Here is a 23342-nt window from a genome sequence, read left to right as displayed (position 1 = left end):
ATAAAAAAGGGGTTATATATCAAACTGGCCACCCATTACGTCAAAATGTCTCACTTTACCCATCCATCTCATCGGGGACTCGTTTAAGCCACTATAAACCAAATATATATCATTTTACTCACAACCCTATTTATACCTATTTACTTAATCATTTATAAAAAATCAACCGTTTGTTTTTTTTACTACAAAACCACCTTGAGTATCTTCATAATTGTCTCTATTATTTATCAAAATAATTTAGAAATTTCTAAGGCAACATACTTAGGGTGATCACATAAATATATATATTTATTTCTAAATATTTTTTTTAATAAATAGCTATGTGGCTTTATTAATTTCCAAATTATTTTGATAAATACTAGAGACAATTATGAAGGTACTCGAGGTGGTTTTGTAGCAAAAAAACAAATGGTTAATTTTTGATAAATGATTAAATAAAAAAGTATGAATAGTATTGTGGGTAAAATGATATATATTTTGTTTACAGTGGCTCAAACGAGTCCCCGATGAGATGGGTGGGTAAAGTGAGACATTTTGACGTAACGGGTGACCAGTTTGATATAAAACCCAATAAAAAAGTGGTTTAGAAGTGAGAAGTAAATAAGTTAATAAAGTGTTTTAAGAAAGAAGCAGTGGGAGAGAAAAATTAACATTCTCTACTTCTTAAAAGTAATTCTGCTTATTTACACGGGTAAAAGAAGCCACACAAAGTGATTCTGTTAAACAAACAGGACCTAAATTTGATTCACTGAACATTTAAATTCAAGTTCAGCAAGTCACATTACTGACCCACTTGGCAACTTTACTTAGGTGTTGAAATGTTGCTCCTAGCCCATACTCCATAGTCCAGTAATTGACCTAACATGTTGGAATTTCAACAATGCCATTTTCTTCTTCTTCTCGTGCCATTTGATCTTGACAATCTGGAATCAGATAGAGGGAGTTAACTGTGATAACTCAAAAAAAATTAATTTTTTACTGTAGTAACTTTATATATCTAATTCAGGAATATATACTATACTATATTATAAAAAGCCAACATGGGTATAATTTGTAGTCGTACAAAATTTTGGTTTGGTACTCTTCTCTCAAACTAAAAGTCTACAACATGTAGATATCTATTAAACAGTTTCATATACTAAAAACACCCCTTATATATATTAATATCTTTTTAAATATAATTTATAATTAGTTGAAAAAAGGTGAAACTACTGTTAATAATATATATTAATATTAAAAAATACTTACAGATAAATGTATAACTAATTATAAATATACAATTTTGAATATCTTTTGTCTAAAATACATATAAATAATTAGAGTCGCTACTTTTTAATTATAACCTATTCTACTCGAAATTTAACTCCAACGTGTTTTATTTCATTACAAACACAAACCATTACGTAACATATGAAGATATATAGAAATATGAAAAATTTATTTAAAATTAATTGAATAATAAATTGTCACGTATTAATATCAGAACAATATTTATAGATAGATAATAAATTGTGAAAACTAAATTTTTGTTAGAAGATATAATCAGTTGGTTAATATAATTTAATTAAAATCCAATTCATTAACACTAAAATACTATAAAATGGTGTTAAGAATTTAAATTATAATTAATAAATTACGAATTATATACCCGCTCGTGCTTTGCACGGGTTAAAGGCTAGTTATTATTAAATTGAACTACCATTAACATTTAATCACATCACCTATGAGCATTTAATATAACATTTCTAAAATGGTTACCTCTTATTTTACATACAGGAATCATAGTTAGGATCAGTGTTGCTCCCTGTTATGAAATATGAACTTATGATCAACACTTTCCTTAACAACAAAATCTTTCATGTTCGATAATTAGATGATATTTTTTTAATAATTACAAAATCATTTTTTTAGTAATTCATTTCCATTCAAAAATAAAAAATTTTATTATGTGTTATGAAGACAAACCTACTAACACATGCATTCTTTCTATTTTTTTTTTCAAATACATTATTTTCAATTTTTTAAGTTATCAAAAATAAATCCAAGTAGCCTTTGACAAATACTTTCCAACAACTTTATACCTGCCCTCAAATTATTACCCATAACAACAGAATATTCCTCTTCACATTTTTTTTGTCACACTCTTCACATTTCTTTTTTTTTTTTTTGACAAAACACTCTTCACATTTCTAATACAATATACAATTTAAAAAAATATAAAACAAAGTCAATGTTTAACGAATCATAAAATTTTACTCACCTGGCCCTCTAATTTTACTCACTTGGGCGGTTGGGCCTGTATTTTGGACTTAACTGATTCATTTTAGCCCAAATATTACCCTCAATTTATTTCAAGATCACACCTTATATTTTTTATTTTTTACTTTTTTACATTACATTCTTGTTCTTGAAGTTCTGTAAGAAATTTATAACTATGCCTCGAACTCGAGAAAACCCACCTGCAGTTCGTGTTTATACAGTCGCTGATGAATCAAAGTTCGAATCTTTCTCTCTCTACATATACATACATGTATTTGTCTCTATATATTCAATGAGTTTGTATTGTTTCTTGAATTACTGTTTTTTATGTTGTTTTTGATTGTTAGATGCATTCTTTGTGTAATTTAGAATACACCCTTTTCGATTCTTGGCTCATATATTGTTAAATTCTTGTTAATTTAGTTAAGTTGGATGTTTGGATGTGTTGTGGTACAGATATTTGATAGTGAGGAATGTTCCAGCTTTAGGGTGTGGTGATGAGTTGCTCAAATTGTTTGGCTCTTACGGAGAAGTTGAAGAGTAAGCCTTAATCTTTTCGGGCCACGTATTTACGCATACTAAGATATATATTAGCCTTGATGAATTTATCTCAATGATAAAGTTATGACCTTGATAGGTTCAATTTTTTGTTAGTCGCGGCATTATAGAATAGAGACTATATTTTTGACCCTGATAAATTGATGAAATTATATGGTACTGAGGCTATTTTAATTGTATTTAAATGAGAACTATGCTCAAAATAAGAACCGGAGATTGTACGCAAAAGTAATGTTCAAATTGGTTTAGAAAGTTGCACAGACTGTCGTTTTATACAATGAGGGTATGAGCTGTTTAGTTTGTGGAATTGAACTTGTTTTGTTATGATTTAGTTTGAAGTTCATATTTAGTTTGATCTTCTAATAAAGATCGTTTTACTCAAATGAATTGTACTGGTTGGTTCCACTTGTTACTTGTTGACATAACCTTACTTATTTCTCTGTTTGGACTAAAAGTTATAGTTGTGTACTTAAAGATATCCTGTCCTCAGATTTTGTTGCTGATCATGGTTTAAGTTTATATAGCCTGCAGTTAGATATATAATGTGATTGTTGTATAAGCATTGTTTAGCAACACTTTGTTTACTCTGGTAGTATCTGAATTGTAACGATACCAGATACCGTGTAGAGCCCCTAAGATCATAGGCTCTTGATATGTTTCTTCTGGAAAATAGATTCTCTATCACTGTCAGATCCATTTTAGTTTCCTTTCCACCCTTTAAGTGTTTGACACTTGCCTAAAAGTAAGAAAACAATTATGATTAGAGAAAGTAAAGTAGTATCAATGCCACCTACCCAACTCCAGCAAAACACAAGGATCAGATGCATGCTGGGTGACGGGATTACAAGTAACTGAAAAGTTAGTAATATATTTAAGCACTCAAGCGCAAGAATGGAACTATGCAAGCAACCTAAATACCCCAGAACTTTTGCGAGACATGTTTGATATCTGGACTCGAGGGCATTTTTCATATATTTACATTGTGCTCCCGATTTTTTAGGTGAATAAGTGAAGAGGAAAGAACAGAAGAGGGTAGAAGGGGAGGGTGTTTACACTTTTAAGTTTTTGATAGAAAAAAAAAGTTGGAATATAAATGTCATCAAAATAACTCGGGAGTACACTTACGGGAATTTTTTTTAAAAACTTCTATTCTCTTCTCTCTCATTTTCAACATGGGAGCACAATGTTGAAGTTCTTGGGTGCAAACTCCTTAAAAGATTCTGATTCAGTCTTCACGACTTGTTTTATAACAGATTTTTATCCTAAGAAGTAGGATTGAATATGAAGTATGAACTATGAACGTGTTGTATAGCTTGACTCCTGTTTTTGTATGTTGGTAGCTGGTAGTAAATGTTAACAAACTAATGAACAAATGACTGAATTAAACTGTTGCAAGTAATAAAAGTTAATAGTAGATATTTAGAGCCTTTAGAATCAATACATGTTTGTGTCTATGCTTGAATCCTTAGTCAAATGGCTGCAATTGTGCATAGGAGTTTAGACGCACACTAGAAGTTTCCAAAGCATATTCTGCTTGTTGACCTTGTATAAATTTCAGCCCTTCTGTAAGTTATAACATAAATAAATACATGCTGAAGCTTTCAGTTTGACCCTTATTCAGATTCATATATTTGTGCATATATATATACCCACCAATTCTAATAGGTTGCATTGTGTGTCTTGCATTTGCTGTAGATGTAAACCAATGGATGCTGAAGAGTGTGAGGAATACACTGACGTTTTCTGGATTAAATTCTGTCTGGTCAATAATGCTAGGTATTACAAATAAAGTTTTAGTTTCTCCATGTATTGGTGTATTTATGATGGAATTCAAAGTTCTACACATAATATATTAATTAGAGATTGTTATGCATATATGCTGATTGCATGGGTACAGATTTGCCAAGAAGAAACTAGATGAGCATGTCTTTTTCGGGAATCGGCTTCAAGTATCTTATGCTCCGCAGTTTGAAAGCCTTTCTGATACCAAAGATAAGTTAGAAGGCAGAAGAAGGGAAGTTCTTGCTCGACTGAACCGTAAGTTACATTTTAATCTGGTTTGTTAATAGTCTTTCTAATCTGATTAATTTAAAGCTTGGTTTGTGCTTTTAAAAATAACCATGAGCGGCTACGATATTATAGTTATTTGTGCTCCCGTGGGATAAATCTGACCCCTTCCTTTCCGCCTATGTTTATGTTATAGCTGGAATTTCTAAAAGACCGAAAACCCAGAACCACATTCATTCGGGTGAGCCTTTATTGCATGGAACTTCATCAGAGACCAACAACTATGCAACCCCTACAGTGAATCCCAGAGAAAGGTAGCACAAGTTTTATAATTACTCGCCCAATTTCAGCTTTAACATTCTTCTACATATTTTTTAAATGCTTGACAATTTTCATTTATGTAGGGACCTTAAAGTGTCAACAAATAATTCTTACCATCAAGATTCCTCTCCTAGCATGTTAGTTACTTCAGACGAGGTACTTACTGACTTGTGATCGGAACTTTCACTAGTAGTTCTTAGATTTTAATGGCATGTATTTAGGTACAATCAAGTTTAGAAATAATAATAATTTTTTTCCTTGCATATACTTTTAGGCTTATTTTCCATCTCAATCGATGAACCAGACGGTCCAGTTAGTCAGGGAAAAGCTTCATAAGGTAAAATATTACACTATGCACTTGTATAATCTGATCTTATAGATAGTTACAATATTTTCCAATGTTGCTTTAGATACAATCAAGTGCTGACCATCTAGAAGCTGGACTCTCCAAGAAACCACGGGTAGATAACAGAAGAAGAATTTGACAGATTCTTGAGAAGTGGATGAGCTCTTGACTGAACTGGTAACTTAATAACTGATAACTCATATGTGAAGAGTTATTTTAATACACTGAGGTTTAAGCCATAAAATCAGTTAAATATCTGGTTTTCAGTTTAGACGCTTTTCAGTCTGCACAATAGAAAAGAGCTTCTTTGACTTGCAAAGAAATGCCTTAGACAAAGCCCCAGTCCGCGACTTTTGTGACAGAACTCAGAGTGCTGGAAAACTGAAGTCGAGGTGCCATAGCGCTAAGCATGGAATCCAGTTACTTCAACATTGCAAGAAAAGTCGTAGTAGTTGAAGGCTTATATAAAACCAAATAGCATTGAACACAACAGTGAGTCCCGATCTTTAGAAGTTTTGGAGGTGTGACAGCGACTATCGTTTCTTCTCATAATTTGTTGAGCAAAATTTCTTGTATAGATGATAGTCTTTTTGTCTGTAATAGTGACTAAAATTTCTTTTCATTCGTCAACCCCAATCCATGGTGCCGGTTATGGTTCTTCTTCAGCCGGCCCGACGCGTCACAGCACGAACCGTCTGTTTTACCGGCTCTAGTCTAGTCAGTGGTTACTGGTTAGTATAATTAACTCATGGATGGGAAGCGATACAATAAAAACAAATCGTATCCGTTCCTTTAAAAAATTAAGTATCTGATTTTTGTTGTTTATTGTTAACAGGACTCGTCAAAAATATGTAAAAAATATATAAAATAAATAAGAAAAAAAAAGGATAAAATATTATGAATGTTCAAATTATATGCCTCTTAAAATTTAGCGATAAAAGGAGAGCTTATTGATATCCGATTATATGTGATCATAGTAAATTATGCATAGCAAACAATAATTAATTTACACTTGAAAGCTACGTATAATTTTTCTTGTTTTTGTGGTTCTGCTCCGGATCTATTTTCGGAGAATTCTTAGATTTAAAATCATCGAAAATTTTGTTGTCTTTCTTCTCTGTTTCAAGCGGATGAATTTTCAGTCCGATTTCTCTTGTTTCTGTGGTTCTGCTTCAGATATAAGGTTGTTTTCTCTCTCTGGTGAGAACTGTTTGTTCAACTTGACCATTGGTGTAGATATCGTATGACTTTTTATTATTAGATTAACACTTTTGTTTCAAAAAATTATACATGCTATATAAGTATATGATAGGGTATAACCCGGATTGGCTTAATCTGGATCCTGGATTGGCTTAAATCCGGACCCGAGCACGATATGACCCGGAGATGATCCCGGACCCAGGAGACGATCCCGGACCCAGGAGACGATCCCGGACCCAGGAGATGGTCCCGGACCCAAACACAACCTATCCACTCTTCTCCCGGACCGGGACACAAGAGTCCAAGCCGACACCTGAACAAGCCACATTCTAACATGAAAAGGATTGGCTTAACCCGGACTCTGGATTGGCTTAATCCGGACCCGAGCACGATATGACCCGGATATGGTCCCGGACCCAGGAGATGATCTCAGAACCAGGAGACGATCCCGGACCTTGGAGATGATCTCGGACCCCGGAGATGATCCCGGACCCAGACGCAACCTATCCATCCTTCCCCCGGACCGGGACACAAGAGTCCAAGCCCACACCTGAACAAGTTGCAGTCTGACATGACAAGGACAATACCCAATGCCAGCTACTGACACTATGAAGACAAACCTCATAACACTCCAAAATACTATTCCTTAGCTGACACCTGGACAGGTGTTAAGCATCCAAGCCCTACAGATGGACAGCAGGATCCAAGGTACATATCCTTAAACCCTAATCCTTGGCCTATAAATAGACCAAGGATGAGAGGCTTAAGGATCTTCTTCTCCACACTCTCATATTTCTCACACACTCTAAGCCACCATACACAGCAGCCATACATCTTCACCCACCACATATATAGATAACTCATTTCTCGTCTATATATTTTCCGACGCCTGTACTCATTCTCACGCCGGAGGCGCCGCGGGGCTCAAACCCCCCTCCGGTGTTGTTTTGCAGACACCCGTCCAGCAGCTACACCGCAAGACACCAGTACACGGCGGAGGAAGCACCGGAACGGGATTTGGCGTTCAAAAAGCAGAATCCCACCACTTCGTCTAGATCGATCCGGACAGGGGGGAAAAGCAAAATTTCACACCATGTCTGGATCCACCTGGATAGGTGAGCAAGATTTCACACCTAGTCCGGGTCAACCCGGGTAGAGGAGCAAAAGCAGGATTCTTCGCCTAATACCAGATTAACCGGGATAGAGGCGCAAAAGCAAAAATTCCACCTTGTCCAGGTTAGCCCGGACAGGGGGGCAAATGAAAAACTCCACCTTCTCCGCAATCAGCCCGCACCGGACAATACACTCAACTCCCTCACACAGAAAATCTGTATAAGGGAGTGGGGGGCAAATGATAGGGTATAACCCGGATTGGCTTAATCTGGATCCTGGATTGGCTTAAATCCGGACCCGAGCACGATATGACCCGGAGATGATCCCGGACCCAGGAGACGATCCCGGACCCAGGAGACGATCCCGGACCCAGGAGATGGTCCCGGACCCAAACACAACCTATCCACTCTTCTCCCGGACCGGGACACAAGAGTCCAAGCCGACACCTGAACAAGCCACATTCTAACATGAAAAGGATTGGCTTAACCCGGACTCTGGATTGGCTTAATCCGGACCCGAGCACGATATGACCCGGATATGGTCCCGGACCCAGGAGATGATCTCAGAACCAGGAGACGATCCCGGACCTTGGAGATGATCTCGGACCCCGGAGATGATCCCGGACCCAGACGCAACCTATCCATCCTTCCCCCGGACCGGGACACAAGAGTCCAAGCCCACACCTGAACAAGTTGCAGTCTGACATGACAAGGACAATACCCAATGCCAGCTACTGACACTATGAAGACAAACCTCATAACACTCCAAAATACTATTCCTTAGCTGACACCTGGACAGGTGTTAAGCATCCAAGCCCTACAGATGGACAGCAGGATCCAAGGTACATATCCTTAAACCCTAATCCTTGGCCTATAAATAGACCAAGGATGAGAGGCTTAAGGATCTTCTTCTCCACACTCTCATATTTCTCACACACTCTAAGCCACCATACACAGCAGCCATACATCTTCACCCACCACATATATAGATAACTCATTTCTCGTCTATATATTTTCCGACGCCTGTACTCATTCTCACGCCGGAGGCGCCGCGGGGCTCAAACCCCCCTCCGGTGTTGTTTTGCAGACACCCGTCCAGCAGCTACACCGCAAGACACCAGTACACGGCGGAGGAAGCACCGGAACGGGATTTGGCGTTATCATTTGGCGCTAGAAGGAGGGGGAGGTTGTATTCTCCGTCCTGTGGTCACGGTGCCACTGGACTCATCTTCATCAGCAAACTCCCGAAAAGGGAGTCCCGATTCAACCCTGTAAGCTTCAAAATGCACTCAAAACCCTCTCAGCCATGATTCTCTTTGTTGTGTGCATGTTAGCAAACCCTGTCTAGAAGCACCCTAACTTTGTCTGTAGTACATCAAGACACCTTGTCCTGTAGTCCCTTACACCTTTGTCATTTAACTATTTCTAGCATTTCTTGAAGTAGTAAGTTGACTATCTGCCTACACTATTTCTATCATTCCACTATTGTCTATACTGCACACATACACTTTCACCAAAAAGCAAGCATACTCCCTGGGTAGTTCTTGTTTGAGTTGTTCACTATAATCATGACAAGGGGTGGAAAAACCCAAACCCAATCAACCCGATCCGAGCAGTTCAACCCGGTGGACCAGGACAATCCACATCAGGATCTCATCTCTAAACCACTCTTGACCGGGATCAATCCAGAAGAGACCCGGATCAACCTAGACGATGCCCGGGTCACAATTGAAATGAACCAGTTAAAGTGCATCGATGTCCCGGTGACCGCAGACCATGTTACATATCTAACCAACATAGAGTTGGCCGAAGCAATCCGGTTATACCAGGAACAACGAGCCGAAAACCTCAAAGGACCCAGGTTGATTCCTGATTCCGAAGACTTTGAAAATTCCCGCCAATCCCGGGGTTCCGTCTTTGACCGGATTGGTGACAAAGTAAGGTAAAAGAAGCAGAGAGAAAGTGATGCCACAAGGCGAAAGATCCTGGCCAAAAAAAAAAAAGAACACATCCGGAGAGAAGAAGAAGAAAAGCTAGAGCAAAAAATTCAAAGAAGGATCCAGTTATAAGAAGAAAGGCTCATGAGCAAGTCCCGCTCCAAACGATCTAGGAATGAGCCAACCCAAGAGCTGTAGAAGAAAGTTAGAAGGGACTCCGGGTACGGGAGTATGATAATGAGGCACTCTCGGCTTATATGAGATGTCTTCAAGAAGCAATCAGCAAGAAGTTTTTCTAAGCAACCATACTAGTCCTGACTTAGATGAGTCCGGACTACGCAATCATACTAACCCTGATTCAATAATGAGTCCGGACCAAGCAATCATACTTGGAAAAAATTTTCTAAGACAAACAACCAAAAGGCTACCCGGGTTCACTTTTTAGTTATCTCTTACTTAGAAAAATTTTTCGAAAAATTTTTGAAGGCAAAAAAGCAAAAGCTACCCGGGTGCAATCATGAGCTATCTCTTGCTTGGAAAAATTATTTTCCAAGGCAAACAAACAAAAAGCTACCCGGGTGCAATCATGAGCTATCTCTTACTTGGAAAAATTATTTTCCAAGGCAAACAAACAAAAAGCTACCCGGGTTCAATCATGATCTATCTCTTACTTGGAAAAATTTTCCAAGGCAAAAAGCAAAAGCTACCCCGGTTCAATTTTGAGAACCCGGGTACCCCGGTTCAATCATGAGCTATCTTACTTGGAAAAATTTTTCTAAGGCAAACAAACAAAAAGCTACCCGGGTTCAATCATGATCTATCTCTTACTTGGAAAAATTTTCCAAAGCAAAAAGCAAAAGCTACCCCGGTTCAATTTTGAGAACCCGAGTACCCCGGTTTAATCATGAGCTATCTTACTTGGAAAAATTTTTCTAAGGCAAACAAACAAAAAGCTACCCCGGTCCAGTTATGACATATCTCTTACTTGGAAAAATTATTTTCCGAGGCAAACAAACAAAAAGCTACCCGGGTTCAATCATGATCTATCTCTTACTTGGAAAAATTTTCCAAGGCAAAAAGCAAAAGCTACCCCGGTTCAATTTTGAGAACCCGAGTACCCCGATTCAATCATGAGCTATCTTACTTGGAAAAATTTTTCTAAGGCAAACAAACAAAAAGCTACCCCGGTCCAGTTTGACCTATCTCTTACTTAGAAAAATTTTTCGAAAAATTTTTGAAGGCAAAAAAGCAAAAGCTACCCCGGTCCAGTTATGACCTATCTCTTACTTGGAAAAATTTTCCAAGGCAAAAAGCAAAAGCTACCCCGGTTCAATTTTGAGAACCCGGGTACCCCGGTTCAATCATGAGCTATCTTACTTGGAAAAATTTTTCTAAGGCAAACAAACAAAAAGCTACCCCGGTCCAGTTATGACATATCTCTTACTTGGAAAAATTATTTTCCAAGGCAAACAAACAAAAAGCTACCCGGGTTCAATCATGATCTATCTCTTACTTGGAAAAATTTTCCAAGGCAAAAAGCAAAAGCTACCCCGGTTCAATTTTGAGAACCCGAGTACCCCGGTTCAACCATGAGCTATCTTACTTGGAAAAATTTTTCTAAGGCAAACAAACAAAAAGCTACCCCGGTCCAGTTATGACATATCTCTTACTTGGAAAAATTATTTTCCAAGGCAAACAAACAAAAAGCTACCCGGGTTCAATCATGATCTATCTCTTACTTGGAAAAATTTTCCAAGGCAAAAAGCAAAAGCTACCCCGGTTCAATTTTGAGAACCCGGGTACCCCGGTTCAATCATGAGCTATCTTACTTGGAAAAATTTTTCTAAGGCAAACAAACAAAAAGCTACCCCGGTCCAGTTATGACATATCTTTTACTTGGAAAAATTATTTTCCAAGGCAAACAAACAAAAAGCTACCCGGGTTCAATCATGATCTATCTCTTACTTGGAAAAATTTTCCAAGGCAAAAAGCAAAAGCTACCCCGGTTCAATTTTGAGAACCCGAGTACCCCGGTTCAATCATGAGCTATCTTACTTGGAAAAATTTTTCTAAGGCAAACAAACAAAAAGCTACCCCGGTCCAGTTTGACCTATCTCTTACTTAGAAAAATTTTTCGAAAAATTTTTGAAGGCAAAAAAGCAAAAGCTACCCCGGTCCAGTTATGACATATCTTTTACTTGGAAAAATTATTTTCCAAGGCAAACAAACAAAAAGCTACCCGGGTTCAATCATGATCTATCTCTTACTTGGAAAAATTTTCCAAGGCAAAAAGCAAAAGCTACCCCGGTTCAATTTTGAGAACCCGAGTACCCCGGTTCAACCATGAGCTATCTTACTTGGAAAAATTTTTCTAAGGCAAACAAACAAAAAGCTACCCCGGTCCAGTTATGACATATCTCTTACTTGGAAAAATTATTTTCCAAGGCAAACAAACAAAAAGCTACCCGGGTTCAATCATGATCTATCTCTTACTTGGAAAAATTTTCCAAGGCAAAAAGCAAAAGCTACCCCGGTTCAATTTTGAGAACCCGAGTACCCCGGTTCAATCATGAGCTATCTTACTTGGAAAATTTTTTCTAAGGCAAACAAACAAAAAGCTACCCGGGTTCAATCATGATCTATTTCTTACTTGGAAAAATTTTCCAAGGCAAAAAGCAAAAGCTACCCCGGTTCAATTTTGAGAACCCGAGTACCCCGGTTCAATCATGAGCTATCTTACTTGGAAAAATTTTTCTAAGGCAAACAAACAAAAAGCTACCCCGGTCCAGTTATGACATATCTCTTGCTTGGAAAAATTATTTTCCAAGGCAAACAAACAAAAAGCTACCCGGGTGCAATCATGAGCTATCTCTTACTTGGAAAAATTATTTTCCAAGGCAAACAAACAAAAAGCTACCCGGGTTCAATCATGATCTATCTCTTACTTGGAAAAATTTTCCAAGGCAAAAAGCAAAAGCTACCCCGGTTCAATTTTGAGAACCCGGGTACCCCGGTTCAATCATGAGCTATCTTACTTGGAAAATTTTTTCTAAGGCAAACAAACAAAAAGCTACCCGGGTTCAATCATGATCTATCTCTTACTTGGAAAAATTTTCCAAAGCAAAAAGCAAAAGCTACCCCGGTTCAATTTTGAGAACCCGAGTACCCCGGTTTAATCATGAGCTATCTTACTTGGAAAAATTTTTCTAAGGCAAACAAACAAAAAGCTACCCCGGTCCAGTTTGACCTATCTCTTACTTAGAAAAAATTTTCGAAAATTTTTTTTGAAGGCAAAAAAGCAAAAGCTACCCCGGTCCAGTTATGACCTATCTCTTACTTAGAAAAATTTTCTAAGGTAAAAAAGCAAAAGCTACCCCGGTTCAATTTTGAGTACCCCGGTTCAATCATGAGCTATCTTACTTGGAAAAATTTTTCTAAGGCAAAAAAAATAATAAAAAAAAAAAAGCAGTCACCCGGACTCATGTCAAGCAATCCCGTCCGGACACATGTGGAGCAATCCCGTCCGGACTCATGCCGAGCAATCTAACCAGACTCACCTCTTGTCCGGATCAACCCAGGCCGAGGGACAAAAAGCAAAATCTCACATCCTACCCTGATCAACCCAGACGGGGGGCAAAAAGCAGAATCCCACCACTTCGTCTAGATCGATCCGGACAGGGGGGAAAAGCAAAATTTCACACCATGTCTGGATCCACCTGGATAGGTGAGCAAGATTTCACACCTAGTCCGGGTCAACCCGGGTAGAGGAGCAAAAGCAGGATTCTTCGCCTAATACCAGATTAACCGGGATAGAGGCGCAAAAGCAAAAATTCCACCTTGTCCAGGTTAGCCCGGACAGGGGGGCAAATGAAAAACTCCACCTTCTCCGCAATCAGCCCGCACCGGACAATACACTCAACTCCCTCACACAGAAAATCTGTATAAGGGAGTGGGGGGCAAATGATAGGGTATAACCCGGATTGGCTTAATCTGGATCCTGGATTGGCTTAAATCCGGACCCGAGCACGATATGACCCGGAGATGATCCCGGACCCAGGAGACGATCCCGGACCCAGGAGACGATCCCGGACCCAGGAGATGGTCCCGGACCCAAACACAACCTATCCACTCTTCTCCCGGACCGGGACACAAGAGTCCAAGCCGACACCTGAACAAGCCACATTCTAACATGAAAAGGATTGGCTTAACCCGGACTCTGGATTGGCTTAATCCGGACCCGAGCACGATATGACCCGGATATGGTCCCGGACCCAGGAGATGATCTCAGAACCAGGAGACGATCCCGGACCTTGGAGATGATCTCGGACCCCGGAGATGATCCCGGACCCAGACGCAACCTATCCATCCTTCCCCCGGACCGGGACACAAGAGTCCAAGCCCACACCTGAACAAGTTGCAGTCTGACATGACAAGGACAATACCCAATGCCAGCTACTGACACTATGAAGACAAACCTCATAACACTCCAAAATACTATTCCTTAGCTGACACCTGGACAGGTGTTAAGCATCCAAGCCCTACAGATGGACAGCAGGATCCAAGGTACATATCCTTAAACCCTAATCCTTGGCCTATAAATAGACCAAGGATGAGAGGCTTAAGGATCTTCTTCTCCACACTCTCATATTTCTCACACACTCTAAGCCACCATACACAGCAGCCATACATCTTCACCCACCACATATATAGATAACTCATTTCTCGTCTATATATTTTCCGACGCCTGTACTCATTCTCACGCCGGAGGCGCCGCGGGGCTCAAACCCCCCTCCGGTGTTGTTTTGCAGACACCCGTCCAGCAGCTACACCGCAAGACACCAGTACACGGCGGAGGAAGCACCGGAACGGGATTTGGCGTTATCAGTATACTCGCACAGAATCTAATTAACCAAATTCGGATGCCATATACCTCCAAAGAATCTAATCATCCATAATTAATGTTGCATTATTTTTTTCATTTGTATCTCGTGACAAAAGTTACAAGCCTTTTGTTTTACGAGAGATATCGAACTAGGGGTGTAAACAAACCAAACTATTCGTGAGCTACTTGAGTTCGGCTCGAAAATTATTCGAGTTTGATTCGGTAATAATCGAGCCGAGCTCGAGTTCGAGCTGAGCTCGGATAATCGAACTACCACTACTATCCGCCACTTTCATAGCGGCTCGTTCCTTAAAATTATTCTAAATAAATCGGACTGCGCCAACATTTTAATCACAGCTACCACATTATTCCAATCATTAAACTATCCGCATGTCACTTAAAAAAGTCGCTCGAATACTCGATTTCTTTGTTATAAATAAAATATCTAATATCCGATATGTTAAAATATTTATACCTCGACTTAATATGATTACAAAAAAGGTAATACTAGGTACTTCAAATTTTGTTTCCAAATATTTTCTTCAAGTGACGCGCCAGACACGTGGCTAATTTTAATTGGGTGATTGATATATATACAGGGAGTCTCATTATTATTAATGTGAGTTGAACCAATTAGATTTTGGCAAATAGAATTCGGAAAAAAATCTGGGAAGAATTTTCGAGATACTTAACATTTTTCTTACAAAAATCATATCTATACCCATTCTGATGTGTTAATATATACCTCGACTTAGTACAATAATAAAGATCATATCCATTCCCATATGCTAAAATATTTATACCGCGGTAACAAAAATCATATCCACAGGTTTTCTGCAAATGCACAAAGAGTAGAGAACTAAGGACCAACGACATTCCATCTTGCTAGTAAGACATGGACGAAAACTACGTATCGAAAGGATAGCCACATTCGAGTAGATAACTTGTTGGATTAGAGATGATGATCATGTGGTGGATAGCTTGAATTATTGAGCAGAGCCATGTAGGAATGGAAAAGTACAGCCAACAGAAGAGTGCTCTCTCACTCCTAGATCTTGCCTGTCCAAGAATGATAATGTGTTCAATCACTCTGGGCCTCAAGAATACAAAAAGATTAGATATCCGTGAACCCTTTAATCCCCCTTTTTCTTTCTTGCCCACTGCAGGGTCATGTACACTTCTACATAATTGCCTTTGCTTGTATATGCACTCGATCGAGCACCCGACAAATGATTGTTCTCGTATATTATTTGTTGTATTTTTTAGAGCAACTCCAATAAGGATGGTTAAGAGGTTGCCAGCTCGTACATTGGCATGATAACTTTGGTTACCCAGTTATTGGAGTTGTATGGTTGTCAATTAAAATTGTCAAAAATTGACAACTTCCGTATAATAAAATCATGTATATTTTCTCAAAAGTGCATATATTTTTACCCAATTCTATATTTTTCATATTATCATCACTTATGAACATAATCATATTGACAATTCTTAAAATTGTCAACTATTAGGGTAGATTTTTTATAAAGATTGCCAATAGTGAGATGAATGAGAGAAGAAATAGAATAATAGTATATGAGATGATGCGGTAGAGGCTGTCAACGAGATATTTTTATAACTTATGTATGTCTATGTTTAAGGTCGAAACACCCCGACAGATAATTATTCTGAAATATTGATAATTTTATGACCAAGATACGTGAGACGCTCTTGGCACATGATCATTATGATACATTGATCACTATGTATATACATAAGATTGAGATACATGATTTTTGTTGTGATATATAAGTATATTGATAATTGTATATATATAGAGTCGAGATACGTGACTGATACTTGTTGTGATATATCTCGCATATTATCATCTATTATTAATAATTAATGTGATATAATATATTTACCGAATAGGCATCGACAACCTTATAATAAAGACTTGCCATACCTATTTGGAATAAAGATGAGTGGTGATGAAACACATAGAAAACCAGGACCCCTCAGCTCAAGTTCACATGCACAGCAACAGAGCCACAAACATTTAAATCACCAAAATTTAATAATTTAAATAGTGATGTTAAAATTCTATATATTGAAAAAGGCTAAGATAGGACATGATTGTTTCTTGTGAATACTAAACTTTATAGATGTTTTGGCATCTTTACATTCTATAATCATCCGTGACCTTAACCACATTTTACATTGTCGAGAGCTAACTAGAACTTAAGCTTTACACGTGCTAATCAGCTGTATTTATCTATTTGCTTTATCCGGAAACAGAACATAATCTGTACTTAATAACTTGATGAATCTTAATCTCACCTACTAATCAAGTGGTTAAACACCTGACAATCCCTTAATTAGTACTAGCACCCGTGAAAAACTTTGTAGTATTAGTGAACAATGTACACATGATATACCTAGTTCTCTTAGTCCTACTTTACCCTGCCCAGACCCGGCTAAAAATGTCCCACATGATTATGTCTCCAAGTATTGAACTCCACAATAATTTGAAACTGTTTTTAGCTTAAAGTTAATGTCAGAGTGTCTATTCCCATATCCGAGTGTCGAGTATCCGGCACAAGTATTCGAGGTAAAATGAAGAGTCCAGATAACACAGCTCTAGCCTAACTCTTAGTAAGAAGAGTATTAATCGAAATCATTAAGACGAACGACAGATTTATATTTAGTTCGGTTTAAATATACACCTCATGTTCTTCGAATTCATATGATCGTTCATTGTCAATTATCCGCCTAGAGTCGGGACCATCCCGGAAAATAAATCTACTTGTTTGACCTTCAGATATGATAAAACCTTTGAGGCCATCAAGTAATAATAACTGGCAACAAAAGAGTGGTGCCAAGGGATAATGAATGAAGAACAAAAAAACCCTCTAATCATAGAAGCATAATGCTCACGAGAAGCGTAGATGAGAGGAGGTTCACGAGGGTGCTGCGCAAAAAGACGGCTGCACGGTGTCGTATTCACCAGGATCAATCAGTCCCTCGGTTCCAAGTGTCTATAATGTATTCATTAAAGGCTTCCTCAGGACACTCTTGCATTAATCAAATAGCTACTTTGTTTATACTAACAGGCAGTGGCCACCCAACTTGTGGGGGACTTACAGGCACTGCCTGCACTTCCCATATCACAACTTGTGCATGTTGTATTCGTATATGATTCAGCTCGACTAACCTACCGACCTATCAAAAATATTACTTTGATAGTGATTTGGCTGGTAATAATTTTTACGGTGAAAACAATTGTTCTGCACTTCAGACTTCAGACGTATGTTAAAACTTAAAATATGTTTTTTATTGAAAGTGAACCTTTGATGTATGTTGGCATATTTTTTATTTTCAAATTATTATCCCTGTTTGGCACAAATTCCAACACATACATATAACCAAGCATTACAACAAACTTCCAGGATTCTATCCTCCTTTCTGCTTCTAATGTTGTTGCAAAAAGTTGAGCAGGAAACTTCTGACACTATGAATAAGCATCACACTTTTAGATTTTACTTTCTTAATTTGTTTTTATTTTTGAATAAAAAACATATAATTAGCTGTGTTTTTCGGACTCGGACAGGAAGTGTCGAACATTTGTCAATATGTCTTTTAACAAAATTCAATACTTAAATTACCTAATACCTTGATGAATTTAATTATGTCAGCAAAAGAAGCAAAGACTGTTACGATTTTTTGTGAACTAAATTATTGCTCTTGACATTTGTAAAATCTCATCAGCAAATCACGTACAGTAAATTGTACAATTCTTCTGACAAGTGTATTTTGTTACTACCAACCAATGATGAACATATATTAAAATGTCAAAACCATGGGCGTATTTAGGTTTCTTCTGCATCACTCTATTTTTTATTCACTGTACTAATTCTGATGGCTTAATTGAACATTTGATCATTATTAAAACGCTAAGCGCCAAGTTACATAATTTGCCCCTTTTAGGTTAGAACTTGTGCATGTTTATGAGGCGGAAATGATACACTGGCCACGTTTGGTTTGGTTATGATACACTGGTTACGTTTGGTTTGGTTTTACGATCCTCATATCGAGAATGTAATGTATGTAGATTTTAGTCTTCTGATCGTAATTTCTGTTTACTGACGAAAATACCTGAAACATTTACCTATACATCTTCCTCATGTTTCTTAAGATGGTCCATGTCGACTTCATCACTCGATTCTATATGGCAGCTAAGGTCTCACCAATGGTCCACCATTAAAATTTTTAGAAATTTTATCGACATGTCGAAAAAAATGAAAAAAGGAAAGGCAGAGGCTGGAGAAACTGGATTAAGAGGTTGAAGCTAGTGTTGCTGGTTTGAGAAGACAAAAGTACAGAAGTCTAACCCGTGAATGTTGCATGTGATGATACAAGAGCTGTTATAATCACTTGTATTGACAAATTATAGACCCACTCACGTGTCCTTTTTTGGCTTTTACATCAACTGCAATTTGTAAATTGCAACAACTAGATGATATAACCAATAGAATTTACACATTAACATCATGAAAAGGGAAGCCACATAAAGAATGGTGCTGGGAGTTGATTCATTTAAGGGGCAGGCAGTAGAATTCGAATCACTAAAGCAAAAACATCGAAATCAGAAGATTGAGAATGAAAGGTTTTTCAGGACATGCAAAAACGAAACAGAGTTTTGGTTCTGGTTTAATGGCAGAACAAATGTATGATGTATCTCATATACCCAAAATCTTGTCTGCAGAAAAATTATGATGAGTAATAAAATGCAGAAAAATTTTGACGAGTAATGACATGCAGGACGGGGTAAAAATTTACTTACATTTCAAGAATTGCATAGAATTCTCAGTTTTACGTACAGAGTTCCTTGAACTGCATAGAACGTATAGCCTCGAGCATCTGGATAGACTACTACATGTCGCCACATGGCGTGATATGACCTGTTTGTGGGACAAATGAAAAGCCAACCAAATTTCACAAAAAGGGATAGAGAATAGTTGGTAATTATAAATAAGGTAGAGTAGAAGATAAATAAGAGCAATATTAAAATATTTCGACTCATTCTGAACAGTTATCAGGGGGTTAGAGTAATCTTCCTATTTAAACTGCAAACTAGCTGCTCTGTTGGCTATCTGCAATATCGCTCCTCTCTGATTGTTTCCTAGAAAATGAGTTCTTCTAATTTCAGAAGCCTCACAATTATACTTCTCATTCTTGTGCTTGGTTGGTCTTCCACATTTGAAACCTGCGATGCTAGAAGAGGCAAGCACTGGAGACATAATAGAAATTTTCCGACATCTTTGTCTAAGAAGAAAGGAAAGAATCATGTTAGTAGTCATCACCACAGTAATGGCAACAAGCCAAAACCAAAGACTCCATCTCCAGTAGCACCAGCACCTCCAGCAACTAAACCAAAGGATGATAATACACCAGCACCGCCAACAAAAGACCACAACTATATTGCAGCTTCAACATATCATGTATTAGATTTTGGTGCCAAAGGGGATGGGAAAACCGATGATACGAAGGTAACATTTGTTTTATACTCGCCAACTGATATCATATTTCTCAAAACATGTCAATACAATTCTGTAAGAAATGTGAAATTCGTTCTGATATGGTGTAGCCAGACAAGTCATAGCTTTAAATGCAGTTTCAACCTTGCATCAACTTAGCATTGCATAGGAACAAGCATGACCCGTAAGGAACCTAAATACTTCCTTATTAGCGAGTTTATACTAGTTTATCAGGATTCAAGGTTGCCTGAGTAATTAAAGTACAAAATGCTCCAATTAGTTGTAGAGAATATATCATTGCTAAATTATGACATGTTACATCACACATTCCTTCAATTAAAGAAGTTAAAAAAAAAAATTCAGAAATGCATAGGGAAATAACCTAAGGTGCATTAAAGCTAGAAAATGTAAAAAACCAAACAAAGAGAAAGACAACAGAACTTACACGGTGCTTAACCACAAAATCAGGAGGGGGCCATGCAAGTGATTCTTGTCCCTACAGTTTTTCCAGACTCCATGAGTAATTTATATAAGTTTAGCGTAAATAACACCATGAGTAGCAAAAGATTAACCAGAATTTGACTATTAGAAAGATATTTAACAGAATGAAGTTTAATTACTGATTTATAAAATGTTCTTGCTCTGCAACACAGGCATTCGAAGCTGCATGGGCAGCAGCTTGCAAAGTTGAGGCTTCCACCATAGTCGTCCCGTCAGATTATGTGTTCGTTGTGGGCCCTGTCTCATTCTCTGGTCCTTACTGTCAAAATGACATCGTCTTTCAGGTAATTATGAAATTTCGCACATTCAATAAATTGACAAAAAAATTTACCTTTACTAACAGATTCGTTATAGTAATAAGTTTTGATTACCTATAAAATTGGCTGCTCTAACATGTCCCAACTTCAATCAGACAAATGCCATCAGAATTATTCTAATACTAAAAGATCGCCATATATTTGCAGCTTGATGGTACTATCATTGCTCCAACAAACTTCAAGGCATTTGGTTCAGGTCTTTTTCAATGGATTCAATTTACAAAACTGGTAGGAATCACAGTTCAGGGTAAAGGCGTCATAGATGGAAGAGGGTCCATTTGGTGGCAAGATTCCTCACTAGAAGACCCTTTAGATAATGAATCAGAACTCGTTGTTCCATTAAATAGCACAGTGAAGAAACATCTACCAGTTCCAGTAATAATTTCCTTCCTCTTGCATCCGACTTAATGTAGTTTTTTATAGTGTGAGTTGTCTAATTCAGTTTTACCATAACAATTTTTGTGGCAGATAAGCAGCTCACTCGGACAGATGCCAAGCATCAAGCCAACTGTAAGGACCGCTTTCTATCTAGTTTCTTGACCATACAAATCATGTAACCTAACAACTAATTGTACTGTGCAGGCACTGAGGTTTTACGGGAGTTTTAATGTAACAGTAACTGGCATAACTATTCAGAATAGCCCTCTATGCCACCTCAAGTTTGATAATTGTTTGGGAGTTTCTGTATACAATATATCAGTGTCATCCCCTGGTGATAGTCCTAATACAGACGGCATTCACTTACAAAATTCGAGAGATGTTTTGATCCGTACTGCCAACATTGCTTGCGGTAAGTACGTTTGTCATGTCTTTTACTGATTGTATATGTTCCTTAAAATCTGGCACTTGCAGTTTCAGCAGTCAACTATTTAGGTTCAGTCATTTAGTAATTCCCTTTGAGTCTGTTTTTCTTTTTCAATTCTAAAGAGGTGAATACCATTGTGTAGAAACAAAAGAAACAGTCTCTTTATTATACTACAATAACTATGTTCACTAATTGAACTCCATCCGCAGGAGATGACTGCATCTCCATACAAACGGGATGCTCAAATGTATATGTGCACAATGTGAACTGTGGACCGGGACATGGAATCAGCATTGGGGGGCTTGGAAGAGATAACACAAAAGCTTGCGTCTCAAACATTACTGTTCGAGACGTTAATATGCATAACACAACGAATGGTGTCAGGATAAAGACCTGGCAGGTATGCATACCAGTTTCTCTTCATCTGTTTTAAGTTCAACAACACTATCTTAAGCATCTAGCTCTAAATCTGAAGCACAAAGCAGCTAATTTCTAAGAATTATGGACAGAGTCCTTCATTTTCGGCTCAAGCCTAAAAATTCTCAATCAGTCAGTCTGCTTGTTTACCTAATGAACAAGTAACATTCTTACGCAGCTCAAAAAAATGAAAAGGAAAACATAATTCTTACTTAGTTCCAAATATTACCTTTGCAGGGTGGGTCTGGTTCCGTACAAGGAGTACTATTCTCGAATATTCAAGTTTCAGAAGTCCAATTCCCAATCATAATTGACCAATTTTATTGCGACAAAGCCAAATGCAAGAATCAAACAACTGCTGTGGCTCTATCAGGTATCACCTATGAAAGAATAAGAGGAACATACACTGTAAAACCCGTGCACTTTGCCTGCAGCGACAGCCTTCCCTGCACGGAAGTCACCCTAAACGCCATCAACCTAAAACCAATACAAGAAAAATACCACATGTACGATCCATTCTGCTGGCGTACTTTTGGAGAGTTGTATTCCGCAACTGTCCCTCCAATAGAATGTATAGAGGTTGGCAAGCCATCAAACAACCGGATTCAATCAAATCATGATCTATGCTAAACACTAGCTCAATTCACATTTAATTGTGTGGTCAGCGCGAATTCCTGACCCCTTCCATACCATTAGCCCAGAGGGAACGACGGGAGATGTTATTTTGTAGGCATTCATCTTTAGTAGGACGCGGTTCTTATTGTGTAAAATTATACATACACTATATTAGCTCATAGTTTGATAGGGAGGTTTCTTGACCTCATTGAAGGATCTACGGACAATATCTAAGAAAGCTTGATTGTTTTGTGTATATAAATAAATAGATGTATACATGCATCCGTTTGCGATCATCAAATACCATAGTGATGCAATTATTTACTGACATTTACATATTTCACTGATGATGACAATGTTTGATTATGACAATATGAAAACAGAACAAAATATTGATCGAACTCTTGGTCGAATGGTATCTCTCGCTCCGCTTCAGAGATCGAGGATTCGAATCTTGTCAAAAACAAGATGCGTGCGTGTGCATATTTAGTTATCAAAAACAAAACAAGTGCTAAATTTTGTTATCTCTCGATTCGATTAAGATCTAAA

At 37.8% G+C, this 23342-nt stretch overlaps 2 protein-coding genes across 4 annotated transcripts; both read left to right on the top strand.

Moving 5' to 3' along the window:
* The first annotated feature begins 2337 nt into the window (after positions 1–2337).
* On the top strand, positions 2338–6113 carry LOC108197814 (uncharacterized). Of its 3 annotated transcripts, none has more exons than XM_017365519.2 (9): positions 2338–2496; positions 2716–2799; positions 4513–4593; positions 4715–4854; positions 5021–5138; positions 5229–5301; positions 5420–5482; positions 5556–5668; positions 5740–6113. In XM_017365519.2, the coding sequence occupies exons 1-8, from the start codon at positions 2435–2437 to the stop codon at positions 5628–5630; spliced, it is 696 nt and encodes a 231-aa protein (XP_017221008.1). In that variant the 5' UTR covers positions 2338–2434; the 3' UTR covers positions 5631–5668; positions 5740–6113. The 3 variants fall into 3 exon arrangements, with proteins under 3 accessions (XP_017221008.1, XP_017221007.1, XP_063938544.1); XM_017365518.2 differs by having other exon boundaries at positions 2339–2496; positions 5759–6113; XM_064082474.1 differs by having other exon boundaries at positions 2418–2530; positions 5759–6113.
* A 13528-nt stretch (positions 6114–19641) lies between these two features.
* LOC108197235 (polygalacturonase At1g48100) lies at positions 19642–23123 on the top strand. Its single transcript, XM_017364796.2, has 7 exons — positions 19642–20150; positions 20792–20923; positions 21104–21331; positions 21425–21466; positions 21539–21746; positions 21971–22161; positions 22416–23123. Exons 1-7 carry the CDS (start codon positions 19791–19793, stop codon positions 22806–22808), a joined length of 1554 nt encoding a protein of 517 aa, XP_017220285.1. The 5' UTR covers positions 19642–19790; the 3' UTR covers positions 22809–23123.
* Positions 23124–23342: the final 219 nt, after the last annotated feature.

Source organism: Daucus carota, chromosome 8 (genome assembly GCF_001625215.2).
Source record: "Daucus carota subsp. sativus chromosome 8, DH1 v3.0, whole genome shotgun sequence".
Classification (NCBI taxonomy): domain Eukaryota; kingdom Viridiplantae; phylum Streptophyta; class Magnoliopsida; order Apiales; family Apiaceae; genus Daucus; species Daucus carota.
The sequence above is the reverse complement of the archived record's forward strand: the minus strand, read 5'-3'. Positions and strand labels throughout refer to the sequence as shown.